The sequence below is a fragment of the Mandrillus leucophaeus genome, unplaced genomic scaffold (assembly GCF_000951045.1).
Source record: "Mandrillus leucophaeus isolate KB7577 unplaced genomic scaffold, Mleu.le_1.0 Scaffold1554, whole genome shotgun sequence".
NCBI lineage: Eukaryota > Metazoa > Chordata > Mammalia > Primates > Cercopithecidae > Mandrillus > Mandrillus leucophaeus.
The window spans coordinates 113,573-128,759 of record NW_012101537.1 but is presented as its reverse complement, the minus strand read 5'-3'; the positions used below and the strand labels follow the sequence as shown (position 1 = coordinate 128,759).

Below are 15,187 nucleotides of genomic sequence, written 5' to 3'. Positions count from 1 at the left end.
TTAATGCTCAATACATATGTATTAAAAAAGATCCAAAACGCTGAATGGAGGATGCCTATCAGGAATCTCTAGGCCTTCATGTTTAATTTAACTACAAATACTAACAACCTAAGAGAACCACAATCTATCATTTCCGTACCCTGAAATCAACCTCTCCTACTCTAGCCGCCATTTCTTTACTTTTAAAAATGTATGATTTTGCTCCTTTTCTCCCCATGTGCATCAGGCCCACTCTGCAAAGGTTGAATCCTGGCCTGTCTGAGCCCGTGTGATCCCACAGTCATTCCACTGAGAAAGTGGGTACTGGGAATACTCTGGAAACAGTGTAGTTGCTCCTTATAAGGGCACACAGGAAAAAGTACTATCCTTTTCCTTTCTCTGGAAGCTGTTGTGAAAGAATAAGAAACCTAAAGCTGCTGCAGGGGTCCTCCTACCATCGCAGGAAAGCTGACGTGCTGTGTGTGACAGATGAGCTATGAAGTGCCAGGGTCGCTGGTGATGCCACTGGCCTGCTGAGTTGAGCAACCCTGGAGACGCCCAGCCTCGTATCTATCACCTATACGAGATCATGGGTTAAAGCAAAATAAAGCCCACTAGGTGGGATTTTCTGCTATTTGCAGCAGAAGCATCTTCATTCAAATATTCATCCCACATATTTCAGTTCCACAGCACAAGTCTCATATAAAATAAGACAAATCATTTCTTCCACTTAGGGAACAAGGCCTATTTGTTGCAACTCTGGGATCAAACAGAACAGACATAATTGTCAGCTTAATATATTCCTATAGGGATTTATGTTCTTATAGGATTTATAGGTACTTGTACTGATGTGTATGTACAAGTAACATATAACTAAAAATAAAATATGCATAAAATAAAAATTGAATTTGATTGAAAACAAGTTGTCTCTGACAGTAGAGAAATTATGCTCAAATGATTATTACTTTGAAATAGACTTCTGCATTGAGTGTGTACTTTTTAGATTTGACATATTTGATACTGATTCTCAGAACACAATGGAGAACCCTCCATCTTCTAAATTTTTCTTTCTCTGAAATCTGTACAAGTCCTTTGGTAATACTATATTACTGAAGTCTCTGGGATGAAAAACCATATACTAATTTGCAGTAATAGATACATAATACAGTAGCTGGGATTAAGAAAGAGCTCTGGGCCGGGTGCAGTGGCTCATGCCTGTAATCCCAGCACTTTGGGAGGCCAAGGCAGGTGGATCATGAGGTCAGGAGACCAAGACCATCCTGGCTAACACGGTGAAACTCCGTCTTTACTAAAAATCCAAAAAAGTTAGCCGGGCATGGTGGTGGGCGCCTGCAGTCCCAGCTACTCGGGAGGCTGAGGCAGAATGGTGTGAAGCTGGGAGGCAGAGCTTGCAGTGAGCCGAGATGGTGCCACTGCACACTCCTGTCTGGGAGACAGAGTGAGACTCAGTCTCAAAAAAAAAAAAAAAAAAAAAAAAAAAAAAAGAAAGAGTTCTGATGTACTTGCTAGCTGGTTTCTCATCTCATGTTGGCCAAATTTCTTTCAGTTGTTACAGTCTCTTCTCAGTTTTTATGCATAGCCTTGGTAAACGTTAGGTTTACTTTTTTAACTGACAGTCAAAGTACAAATTTTATAGTGTATTTAGGTTGTAGAGTCAAAGTTTTGATATATGCCTATAGTGTGGAAAGGCTAAATCAAGCTATTAAACATATGCATTACCTCACATACTCATGATATATACATGAAAACCATTATTCTATTGGGAAATAATCTTCCCTTTTTCTTTTCTTTTTCTTCTTTGTCCTTGGAGCCAAATGGACCAGATGATTTTTTTCCACCTTCTTTATTATTATTATTATTATTATACCTTAAGTTCTGGGCTACATGTGCAGAATGTGCAGGTTTGTTACATAGGTATACATGTGCCACGGTGATTTGCTGCACCCATCACCCAATAATCTACATTAGGTATTTCTACTAATGCAATCCTTCCCCTAGCCCCCCACCCACAGACAAGCCCCAGTGTGTGATGTTCCCCTCCCTGTGTCCATGTGTTCTCATTGTTCAACTCCCACTTATAAGGGAGAACATGCAGTGTGTGGTTTTCTGTCCTTGTGTTAGTTTACTGAGAATGATGGTTTCCAGCTTCATCCACGTCCCTAAAAAGGACATGAACTCATCCTTTTTTATGCTGCATAGTATTCCATGGTGTATATGTGCCACATTTTCCTTATCCAGTCTATTATTGATGGGCATTTGGGTTGGTTCCAAGCCTTTGCTATTGTGAATAGTGCCACAATAAACATACGTGTGCATGTGTATTTATAGTGGAATGATTTGTAATCCTTTGGGTATATACCCAATAATGGGACCACTGGGTCAAATGGTATTTCTAGCTCTAGATCCTTGTGGAATTGCCACACTGTCTTCCACAATGGTTAAACTAATTTACATTCCCACTAACAGTATAAAAACTTTCCTATTTCTCCACATCCTCTCTAGAATCTGTTGTTTCCTGACTTTTTAATGATCACCATTCTAACTGGTGTGAGATGGTATCTCATTGTGGTTTTGATTTGCGTTTCTCTAATGACCAGTGATGATGAGCTTTTTTTCATATGTTTGTTGGCTGCATAAATGTCTTTTTTTGAGAAGTGTCTGTTCATATCATTTACCCACTTTTTGATGAGGTGGTTTTTTTCTTGTAAATGTGTTTATTTGTAGATTCTGGTATTAGCCCTGTGTCAAATGGACAGATTGCAAAAATTTTCTCCCATTCTGTAGGTTGCCTGTTCACTCTGATGATACTTTCTTTTGCTATTCAGAAGCTCTTTAGCTTCTACAGGGAGAAGAAAAACAAGTTGCTAAGTCTCCCTGAGCCAATACTACTGCAGAGCACTGGCCTTTTATTTTTTATTTATTCATTTTATTAGAGGGACTTTCACTCTTGTTGCCCAGGCTGGACTGCAGTGTCGTGCTTACCACAACCTCTGCCTCCCAGCTTCAAACCATTCTCCTATCTCAGCCTCCAGACTAGCTGGAATTACAAGCATGCACCACCAAGCACAGCCAACTATTTTTAGTAGAGACGAGGTTTCTGCTTGTTGGTCAGGCTGGTCTCAAACTCCTGACCTCAGGTGATCCACCCACCTCGGCCTCCCAAAGTGATAGGATTATAGGCGTAAGTCACTGCACCTGGCCGAGTACAGGCCTTTTCTAAGTGGAGAGGAGGAGTTTTGGTGTAAATTGCCCGATCAGAAATTTGGAGCCAAAGTCTTTCCTATTATTTCTGCCTCATGCCTCACCACCTCTGCCATCATTCTAGGAAAGCGAATCTGTTTCTAAAAGAGAATGAAAAGGTATTACCTGTTGGCTGAATTCCTGAGTGTCTTGGGGGAAAACGTGAAAAGATATACACTTAAAAGATATGGAAGCAGGCCAGTTGCAGTGGCTCACGCCTGTAATCCCAGCACTTTGAGAGGCTGAGTCAGGTGGATCACGAAGTCAAGAGATCGAGACCATCCTGGCCAACATGGTGAAACCCCATCTCTATTAAAAATACAAAAAGTAGATGGGCGTGGTGGCAGGTGCCTGTAGTCCCTGCTACTTGGGAGGCTGAGGCAGGAGAATCACTTGAACCTGGGAGGAGGAGGTTGCAGTGAGCCGAGATTGTGCCACTGCACTCCAACCTGGAGACAGAATGAGACTCTGTCTAAAAAAAAAAAAAAAAAAAAAAAATGGAAGCAAATCTGTCCCCCAACATAATATCCCAACCCCAGATCTCCCACCTGAGATTTCTCTAACACCACAACCTATATGAACCAGGGCAGAGAGGAGAAGAAACTCACCACATGACCCATGAAGCGTGAAGTGTCTGTCACAGGATCCAGTGTAATCGCATTAGCCTTAGTGGCTCTGCCTTAATTTGCTCCAGAATCTCCAACCGAAGGATCCTTGCTTGTTAGCCTTTTTTTTTTTTTTAATCTCTGCAGGCCACAAGCTATTAAGCTTTGACATAGAAACCATGCACTGATGATTTCTGGATTAGCGAGACACTGGAGGTCATTTGGGGAAAAAAAGGCTTTATCCAGCACCACTCATATACTGAGAACTAGCCTCAGCAAAGCCATAGTTCCTCCTCCAGAAAAGCCTATGGAGAGAGCCAGCTACCAAAAGCTCCTCACCTTCCTGATTCCTGAAGTAGATGAACAGCCCGGCCCCAAGGAAGAGCAGGCCCAGCACAATGCCCCCGACTCCACTCAGCATCTTGCTCTGTGCAGATTCAGACCGTGCTCCTGAGAGAGGAAGCCAGGTTTAGTGATTTTTATCCCAAATTGAACCTCTTTAATTGAGATCCTGAGATTCAGAGCTTTGAAAATGGGAAAAAAGGCTGCCCTGCAAGAACTGAAATAACTATTCCTGGGGAAAAAAGGGTTTTCAAATCACACTGAACAGTTACAAGGTTAGACCTCAAACTCATTCAAATATTACAACTTGAGGTAAGGCACGAGTTCAACATCTGATCCACAGAAATCCTGAGACTCAAAGAGGTTAAGTAGTTTGTCTAGAGTGACAGAGCTAGTAAAAGGCAGAGCTGGGATCGGACTCCCCTCATGCCAGGAAGGCCACTACACATCTCCTCTTCTCAGATCACAACAAACAACTCCAAGCAACAGCACAGAAATATAGTCTCAGACCCAGAGGCAGGGACAGGAGCCCAGGGAGAGTGGGTGACCCTGACCTGTGCCATCATGGGGAGGTTTAAAAGAGGGACAGCCTCTCCTGCCTGGCAGGCATGACTGCTTTCCCGGGGGTACAGGTGTTTTTAGAAACGATTACAGGGCTATCCACAGTGATATGTGCTGATGGAGATGAGAACACGGAGCAAATGAAAATAGGATGTGGGAGAGGAGAAACCTGACACTCAGGGATTAGCAAAGTCCTCTACTTACCGGGTGAGAAATGTATGAAGTCAGAAAGCTGCTCGCTCTATTCCACTGTGAGAGGGCTCGTCACGCTTGGGTGCTCCACTCGGCAGGTGTAAACCTCTCCACTCCGAGGAACTGTTTCCAGCATCACCAGGGTCTGGAAGGTCCAGTCTCCATTCTGGATCAGGCCTGTGGACACCACCCCAGCCTTCTCTTCCTGGCCGTTCCGGAACCACCTGACTTCAATGCTGCCTGGATAGAAACCATTCACAGAGCAGACCAGGAGGTTGTGGTGCTGCAGGGGCTGGGTCTCTGCAGGATACACAGTCACCTTAGGTTGGACTAGGAGAAAAAATGTAGAGGGAATGAGTCAGGAAGACAGAGTAAATCTCCTTGTTTGACTGTTTTGTTTGTCTGCTTCTCTGCAAACCCAGGCTCTGGCCTTCACCAGGCCTCCAGCACAGCTGGTCATGTGGCCTCACAGTGTCATCAGCCTGGAATTTAATCTTTATAGTGGGGACTCATTAGATTTGAGAGGTGTTGTGATAAATTATGTTTGTTTCTTCATAGTTTGAAATGGCATGCATTGTCATGGTGTTTACAAATCTTTGAAAGTACACAGTGTCTTAATGAAAACTGATTTCTGAGCCAGGTTGCCGGGTTAACATCCAAGGGCTGCCTTTTTACTCTTTGATCCTGGAAGAGTTTTTCAATTCTTCTGTGTCTCAACTTTCTCACCTATAATGGAGGATAATTATACTCATTTACCTATTGAGATTATGTGAGGATTAATGCACATACAATATATAAAACGATGAGTTAACATAGTCTTCCTTTTATGAGGTCAGAAAACTTCTCACTCCATTCCGCTGTGAGAGGGTTCATCACACTTGTGTGCTCCACTTGGCACCTACTTACCACCCTTGTACACCTCGAGAGAAAAATATGATTTAAAGCAATGTGGATAGATAAAGGGGCAGAGTAGGGCCGGGAGCGGTGGCTCACACCTGTAATCCCAGCACTTTGGGTGGCTGAGGTGGGAGGAACACAAGGTCAGGAGATCGAGACCATCCTGGCTAACACAGTGAAACCCTGTCTCTACTAAAAATACAAAAAATTAGCCGGGCGTGTTGGCGGGCACCTGTAGTCCCAGCTACTCGGGAGGCTGAGGCAGCAGAATGGCGTGAACCCGGGAGGCAGAGCTTGCAGTGAGGCAGAGCTTGCAGTGAGCCAAGATTGTACCACTGCACTCCAGCCTGGGTGACAGAGCGAGACTCCATCTCAAAAATAAATAAATAAATATGAGCATTTTACTTTGTACTCAGAATTGTGCTAAGGGCTTTCTATGCTTGATGTTTTTATTTAATTCTCACATCAGCTCAGTAAAATAAACACCCTTTTCATGCTTACAGGTGGAGAGAATAAAATGCTGGAGATAAAACAACTTTTGCAAAGATACAAAGCTAGTAAATGGTACACTATAGATTAAACCAAATTATATACCTCTCAGGCTCAGTCACTACATCATACTCTTTCACATTCTATTTCTGAGAATTATGTCCCTTGTATTAAAATTATTTATATCCCTATAATTTATGGATGTGCACAGCAGTAAGACTACTTCTTTTAATGAACGGCAGCATTATACAAGTTGAGGAAGATACTGTGTAGCAATTCTAGTTCCTTCAAAAGATTCCCCTCATCATCATTATTACCCTCCTCTGGAAATGACAAGATTTGCATTTGTCCTATGTGATGAGACCCATAGCTCCTGAGAAGTCTCCTTTTTATTAAAGGTAACAGTAGCCTCAAAATTCCTAAATAGAAACTATTGCTCAGAATTATTATTTCATATTTCTCATCATAAAGTTATAAATTTGACCATCTCAAAATAGAAGAAAAAAGTGTTTTATTTACTTTGGAAAAACACAGCTCTATCAGTACAGAAAGTTCCAAATTTCTTGGGTAAAAATGACTCTTGTCCCTGGATTTGAGAATAACTATGTCTTTATACCCCAATAATAATTCAATACTATTGGAAGTTGTGCAATTGCAACCAGAAGATCACATTTAATTTGGTCAACAGAAAATAATAATTTACTTAGAAACAATTTAGTCCCAGTACTCGGGAGGTGGGAGGATTGCTTGAACCTGGAAGGTCCACACTGCAGTGACCCAAGATCATGCCACTGCATTCCAGCCTGGGTGACAGAGGGAGATCCTGACCAAAACAAAGGCCGGACGTGGTGGCTCTCGCCTGTAATCCCAGCATTTTGGGAGGCCAAGGAAGGTGGATCACCTGAGGTCAGGTTTTCAAGACCTGCCTGGACAACATAGCAAAACTCAGTAAAGTACAAAAATTAGCCAGACGTGGTGGCAGGCGCCTGTAATCCCAGTTACTTGGGAGTCTGAGGCAGGAGAATCACTTGAACCCGGGAGGTGGAGGTTGCAGTGAGCAGAGATTGTGCCACTGCACTCCAGTCTGCATGGTAAGAGTGAGACTCCATCTCAAAAAACAAAACAAAACAAAACAAAAAACAGAAAAATAAAAGAAGAAACAAATTATGAATAAAAGTAACTAATTGTGATGATGGTAATCTAGGAAAGCCGGCTAAGGTTCACCTTAGTATTTTAGGATAAAAGGGTGGTGATGGTGGCAGTGACAAGCTGTCCAGAGTGTCCCACTGCAGCGGGAAGTTGCAAGCAGTGGTGGCAGAAGTGGGACCCCTGTGCCCTATGTCACCTGTGCCTTGTGTCCCTCAGGCAGCGCACTGTGCTGTCCCAACCCTTGAGCAGCGGGGGGACTTGCCCCCAGGCCCGGAGCCTCCACCACTCCTGCCTTGCTGCTCTCACCCTGCAGCTGTGGGCAGCTCATGGAGCTGGGACCAAGCTTCAGGGACCCAGAATGGTAAGTGGGAGTGGCCCCGCTTCGGGACCCGGCCAGCGGCAAGTCCACTGTCCCATCCTATGAGGGTGCCCAGTTCCCACACCTCAGGAGGAGGCTCTGCCTGAGTCTGCCCGAGGTTATTTCCCCAGGAGTGGCCAGTGAGCTTGATACTCTTGATGGTCAGGTTGGGCCACAATCTGTTCCCCAACTTGCCTCTCCCGTCCCATCCAGGCAAGGGTGAGCCCTGGGTGAGAGGTGAAGTGGCTGGGCTTCTGGGTAGTGGGGGTTGGAGAACTTTTCTGTGTCTAGCTAAAGGTTTGTAAATGCACCAATCAGCACTCTGTAAAAACGCACCAATCAGCACACTGTGGCTGGCTAAAGGTTTGCAAACGCACCAATCCCCACTCTGTAAAAACAGACCAATCAGCACTCTGTCAAATGGACCAATCAGCAGGACGTGGGTGGTGCCAAATAAGGGAATAAAAGCTGGCCACCTGAGCTGGCAGCAGCAACCCCTTGGGTCTCCTTCCACGCTGTGTCATCTTTGTTCTTTCACTCTTCACCTTAAATCTTGAAGCTGCTCACGCTTTGGATCTGCACTACCTTTGTGAGCTGTAACACTCACCACAATGATCTGTGGCTTCATTCCTGAAGTCAGCAAGACCACCAACTCGCCAGTAGGAACAAACAACCCCGGGTGCGCCACCTTTATGAGCTGTAACACTCACTGCGAAGGTCTGTGGCTTCACTCCTGAAGTCAGTGAGACCACGAACCCACCGGAAGGAAGAAATTCCAGACACATCTGAACGTCTGAAGGAACAAACTCCGTACACACCGTCTTTAAGAACTGTAACACTCACCGTGAGGGTCCCCGGCTTCATTCTTGAAGTCAGCGAGACCAAGAACCCACTGGAAGGAATGCATTTCGGACACATGGGCGCCCCTAAGTGCTAGGGGAAGAACTTGCAGACATCACTCTTGCACCAGATGCCAGACTGGGCCGAGCGAGGGGAGCTGCCTACCCCAGGCTGCCAGAAGGTGTGACAGGGGCTACCTGCCTACTCCACTGATTGGGTGTGAGCACCGCCTTCCTCCCAGGAGGATCCAGGCCTCTGCACTCCAGGCTCTGAATGCCAAGAAGGGCCTCCTGTCCCTGCTTGGGAGGTGTCTGCTTCCACTGCCTGAACTTTCGCAGCTCTCAGGCACCCACTGTGATCTCAGAGTGTAGTTGGGGCCAAGCCCCAGTGCTGTCACATCCTGGCCCAGTGTGTGCATGCTCAGGGCAGCATTGACACGCCAGCCTCCTGCCACCTCAGCCACGGGGAAGCCGAGGAAAAATGGGCGGAAGGCAACTGCTGCTGGCCTACAGGTGCCCCTTGGCATGAGCAGCCTTAGTGCCATGGGTGGCAGTGGGAGGCAGACAGCCTCTTGGGCAGAAGGTGGCGCAGGTCCCTCATGAGGCCTTTCCTGCAGCCCAGGGAGGGCCTGAAAGATGCTGGCTGGGTTGCCGCTCCTGCTGACAGGATTGGGAACTTGTGCCTTTTCTGGACCTGCCCCATGGCGGTCCGTGGTGCACACTTCCTCGCCTCTGAGACCTGTTAAAGTCCTGAGCTCAGGCAATGGAGAGCAGAGAGAGAGAGGACGGGGAGGTGAGGGATGACCTGCTGTGGAGAGGAGTTGCCCTCCCTATGGTCTCCTCTCAGTGGCAGAGTGGAGGTTCCCTCCCCAGGGTCTCCTCAGCTGCAGACTGGAGCTGCCCTCCCAGGGTCTCCTCTCTGCTGAAAACTGAGGAGAGGACAGGACGATCAGCTGCAGAGTGGAGCTACTCTCTCCGCTGAGAGCTGAACAGGTGTCGGGACAACCTGGCTGTGGAGAGGAGCTGCCAACGGAGGATCTCTGAGCTCTTCTATTGCTTAGTAAAGTTCTTCTTGGTCCTGCCCACCCTCCACTTGTCTGCATACCTCATTCTTCCTGGACTCAGGGCAAGAACCCGGCATCTACTGAATAGTGAGGCTAAAAAAGCTGTAACACAAACACGGCTGAAACTTGCCCCTTGCTCGCCATGTCGTGAGCAAAGAGAAGAAAAGAGCTGTGGCTCCTAAGGGAGCCCAAACCTGGGAGCTCACCAAGACAGGGATGTGACTCCCTTTTTGGGGCCTGTGGTTCCTGGGGTCCCCAATCTTCCAGGTGCCACCATGTTCCCCAGTGCCAGCTGTGGAAGCTGCTTGTGGTGCGCCTGGTCCAGCTGCAGCCTCACAGGCAGCTGGCACCCATGCTGGCGCCTAGAGCTGCCCACCCTGCACAGCCAACATTCCTGGCTGTGCACAGTGTCCGGATCCCACGCTCACTTGCTCACACATCCCTCGCCACCTGACTCACCCTTGGCAGGTGTGGGATCCAGGCCGGTAGAGTGAGCCGAGCACAGCCTGCCAGGCGAAGTGGATGGAATGAGCTCAGCTGGCCCAAGCAAAACTCAGGCAAAGGCATTACCAGCCACAGGATTCTGGCAAGAAAACCGATACCGCAAATGATCCTGTAACAGTGACATGGTTAGGCTGACTGTTTACCCACCCAAATCTCATCTTGAATTACAATCCCCATAATCTCCACGTTTCCAGGGTGGCACCTGGTTGGAGGTTACTTGATCTGGGGGCCATTTCCCCCATGCTGTTCTTGTGATAGTGAGTGAGTTCTCACGAGATCTGATGGTTTTATAAGTGACAGTTCCTTCTACGGGTGCATTCTCTCTCGCCTGCTGCTGTATAAGATGGGCCTCTTCCCCTTCTGCCATGATTGTAAGTTGCCATCCCATCCATACAGAACTGTGAGTCAATTAAACCTTTTTTATTTATAAATTACCCAGTCTCAGGTATTTTCTTATGGCAATGTAGGAACAGACTATTACAGGTGGCAAAGAAAAGTAATTCTTAATCAATAACATACTGAAATACGGTTAAAGGGAGCACTTTCAAAACTTGTTCCCATCATTTTATTATCACCATGCAATGCTTCTGGAATATATCACATAGGATTCTTTCTGTACTGTAGAATTTTCCAAACATTCTATGGGGACATTCTCCATGTACTTATTGTGTCAAGTTTCTTCAAATAATGATTTTTCTGAATATACTATACTATTTTGATGGTTCTTTGGTGAATTTTCTGGTATTTGAACTGGTTATTTGCAGTGAGGGGAGCGGGAGGATTTGTGTGATCCCTTCATCCTGAATTATGTGAAGGTCAACTGTATCAAGTAAGCTCTGGAATTGTCAGAGTAGACAGACAGCCCGAAATGAGCAGGCAAGGGAGCCCCTGGGAAAAGGAGTCTTGGAGTCACTGCCCACTGATCATCAGCACTGTGCACTAATAGCAAAAAGGACAATGGCCACACTGGCTATACTATACCTGGCCTTGTGGTTGGTCCCTCCATCCCTGGAGGGAACTTACCAGGCCCTAGCCAGAAACAGCCATGGCAGGGACTCTCTCCACTGATGAAATGGTGCACTCCTCCAATAACTTCCCATAGAATAGCCTGTTGCTCATTATAACAATAAAAACCACAGCGCTGGGTGGAGATTTTAAATACTGAGACATTCAACATGTGTAGTAATATGTACAACCCCAGAGCATACGCACCCGAGGAGTCCTCCCGAAACATGTTTGCAAGTGACACCCCCTCAGGCCCCTTCATGAATAATCATGTGAGATTCTCATAGACAGTCCTTCAGCACTGGCTGCTTCTGGCTCCTTCTTTTGAGCAGCCTGTCTCAAAAGCCTGTCTCCTCTTTCAGAGCGTACTGTCTCTTTAAATAAACACTGCTACTACTATTTGTCCAGCTGGAACAGCCCAGAACGGTTTTCCACTCCTCCCTAGGAATGTACTTTATTTTCCTTCAATAATCTCTGCTACTCAATCCTTGCTGTGCATCTCTTGGCTGAATTCTTTCTTCCAAGTTAGGCAAGAATGGAAGATTCGTACACTTCTTAGTAACAGAATTAATCAGAGATATCCAGGCTCATTGGGTTGGTCTCTTTCTGAGCATGTGCAGGCAATTCTGTGTTCTCCTTCTGCGGAGGAAAACACTAAAGCAGGGTTTTCTGTTGTTGTTGTTAAGAGATCTCTACCGGGCAATGGGCTCAGAATCAGTTTTTGGGTCCTGAGCCTGCAAGTCAATGACATGCGTGTATCTTCAGTAGAGTAAATCTGAAATCCCAGGGTTTGGCCTCTGAGAATGGGTGAAAAGATGGAGAGGAGATGGGGGTAGACTGGGGAGTAGAATGAGAAGACCTACAAATATGACAAGATTTACATATCAGCATTGCTCATTCCAAACTTCATGAGGACTGAGATCAGACACTGAATATTGACATCACCTGTTCTTTAAGAAAAAGCCTTGGATGCCTGTTTTATTACCAGGAGAACAGTCTGATTTGTTATTGAAACCATATATTTGGACATGTGTATTTGGGTAGAAAACCTGAGTAATGGGAGCAGGGGCAAGATATAGCATTAAGAGGAGAAGAAAATATTAGAAACACAGCGAGCTCTTGTTAATTTGTCTATAACAGTATGACAGTATTTGTTTCTGAAATGGTTATGAGAACCTACCACAAAACGTAAAGATGAATTATCCTTGACAGTGTGATAGACTGCAAATAAATATGAGTTAGATTTGGATTTCACCTGGGCTGTATAATTCACTAGCTATGTTTTCACTGATATCTTGCCTACCTTAGCCTTGCCTATTATCCTCATAAAAATCCTGATAGTAATTTTTACTGCACTGAATTATTATCAGAATTAAAGGGAAAATGTAAGCAAAGGAATTAGGTACCATATTTGGTGATAATAAAATATTGCATGAACCATACTTTCCTTTTTTTTCTCAAAATTTCTACACCCAAATTATAAAAGATAAAAAAGCACACCCCAAGCCAACACAACCTTTGTTATTTACTAATAACAAATTACTTTGTTATTTACTAATAAATAACAAATTTATCTGCATATGGTAATATGCTAGAAATTTATCTGCGTATGCAAGCAGAATTTCTAGCATATTACAAATAGAATAGGCATACTTGATTTGTAACATATCTACAATTTTAATATAAAATAAGTAGATGAGTAATAGAGAATGCTGTCAAATGCAGACAAATATGAAATAAAAAAGCAAAAATAAATCCATATCTTTCTATGTAAGGAGACCATTATTTAGAGTAGTTTTAAATGTACAGAAAAATTGCAGAGAAAGTTTAGGGAGTTGCCACACCCCCTTTTCCCTAAAACAGCCCTCTGTTCAGTTTCTCCTATTATTAACATCCTGCATCATTGTGGTACACTTGTTACAACTGATGAACCAATACTAATACTTACTGTTAACTCAGGTCCATAGCTAAATTATGGTTCACTCTCATTATACAACTCTATGGGTTCTGAAAAATACATAATGCCATATATCCACCATTAAAGTGAAATGGTGGATCTTCGGGTCTTAAAGCTTGAAACTTATATTTGTTTTATCCGAGTTTCTTTCCAAAAAAAGATCCTACAGCTCTCTCAAAAAGTATAAAAGAACTGGAACTCACCAGATCATCTCATCCAGACAATGAGACTCCCTGTTCCTGATTCATCATGATTGTTCCCTTACCCCTCCCTAGTTCCTGTTTTCCCATACCTAGCTACATTTCTTGCCTGATATATAAACTCCTAATTTTAGTCAGTCACACAGATGGATTTGACACCAGTCTCCCACCTCTTCAGCTGCAGCACTTGATTGAAGATTAAAGCCTTCTTCTTTGGCAATACTCATTGTCATCTCAGTGATTGACTTTCTGTGTGGCGAGCAGCAAGATACAGACTGAAGCCCTTGTGTGCAAGACCTAGACTGAACCTGGTGTTTTAGTAACAAAAGTATCCTACGAAATAGTTTCATTGACCTAAAATTGTTTCGGACTCCACCTCCTCATCCATTCTTCTTCCTCCTGAACCCCTGGAAAGCACTATTTACTGTCTCTGTATTTTTGCCTTTTCCAGAATGTTACATAGTTGTAATCATATGGGATATAGTTTTTTCAGACGGGCTTTCTCACATAACAGTATGCATATAGGGGCCGGGCTTGGTGGCTCATGCCTGCAATCCCAGCACTTTGGGAGGTCGAGGCGGGCGGATCATGAGGTCAGGAGTTCGAGACCAGCCTGCCCAATATGGTGAGACCCTGTCTCTACTAAAAATGCAAAAATTAGCTGGACATGGTGGAACACGCCTGTAATCCCAGCTACTTGGGAGTCTGAGGCAGGAGAATTGCTGGAACCTGGGAGGCTGAAGTTGCAGTGAGCCAAGATCATGCCACTGCACTCCAGTCTGGGACACAGAGCGAGACTGTCTCAAAAAAAAAAAAAAAAAAAAGGAGAGAGAGAGAGAGAAGAAACAGTATGCATATAGGTTTTCTCCATGTCTATTCATAGCTTGATGGCTTGTTTCTCTTTAATATAGAATAATAACTCATGGTATGGATATACCAGAATTTGTTTATCCACTCACTTACTGGAAGATATCTTGGTTGCTTTGAATTTTTGGCAATTATGAGTAAAGCTGCTATAAACATTCGTGTACACTTGTTTGTGTGAACAGACGTTTTCCACTCATTTGGGTAAATACTTCAGATTGCAATTGCAGAATCTTATGGTAGAGTGTGATTAGTGTTGTGAGAAACAGCCAGAGCGTCTTCCAGATGAGGCAGGAGAATAGGGTCTGGAGGCGGGGAACTTAAGGCGGTTTCACGCTAACTTCTGAATAGAACTAAATTCAAAAGAAAACCCTAACTTTCTATGCCTAAGTAACAAAGTAACCAGAGAGTACTACTCCCTTTGCAAACCCCCACCTTTTCTGCTTGGCAGATGGTAAATTGAAAGTACCTCTGATTGGTTGTTTTTTGCAACTAATCAGATGTTTGCATAGAAGTATAACTTTGTAACTTTATTTTGGCCTCTTATTGGTTGCAGAGTTGTTTTCCTCAAAATTTCTACAGCCTAGTGATAAAAATCTAAGAAAAGCAAGATAAAACAAGCACAAACCAAGGTGGCATAACCTTGTGAGAATTACAAATAAATTGTAAGTTTCTTTATCTGTAGTTTAGAGAAAGCTGACTCGAAAATGTTGCAAATAGAATAAGTTTTTGTTAACATATCTACAATTTTAATATAAAATAAATAGATGAACAATAGAGAATACACTCAAACTCAGACAAGTATAGAATGAAAAGCAAAACTGAATCCATATCCTCCCATGTAATAAGACCATTTCTAAAGCGGTTTTAAGTGTAGAAAAATATTTCAGAGAAAGTTTAGGGAGTTCCCACATACTTCCT

General features: G+C 44.2%; 1 protein-coding gene across 1 annotated transcript in view; it reads right to left on the bottom strand.

The window, feature by feature from the left end:
• Nucleotides 1-222: 222 nt before the first annotated feature.
• The window catches only part of LOC105536148 (HLA class II histocompatibility antigen, DR beta 3 chain-like), a 56,016-nt gene continuing 41,051 nt past the window's right edge, over nucleotides 223-15,187 (bottom strand). Inside the window, exons 5-7 of the mRNA XM_011975423.1 lie at nucleotides 4,178-4,295; nucleotides 3,367-3,389; nucleotides 223-314 (exon numbers count right to left, since the gene is read on the bottom strand). Coding sequence (XP_011830813.1) covers nucleotides 223-314; nucleotides 3,367-3,389; nucleotides 4,178-4,295 — 233 coding nt within the window. The remainder of the gene's footprint in view (nucleotides 315-3,366; nucleotides 3,390-4,177; nucleotides 4,296-15,187) is intronic.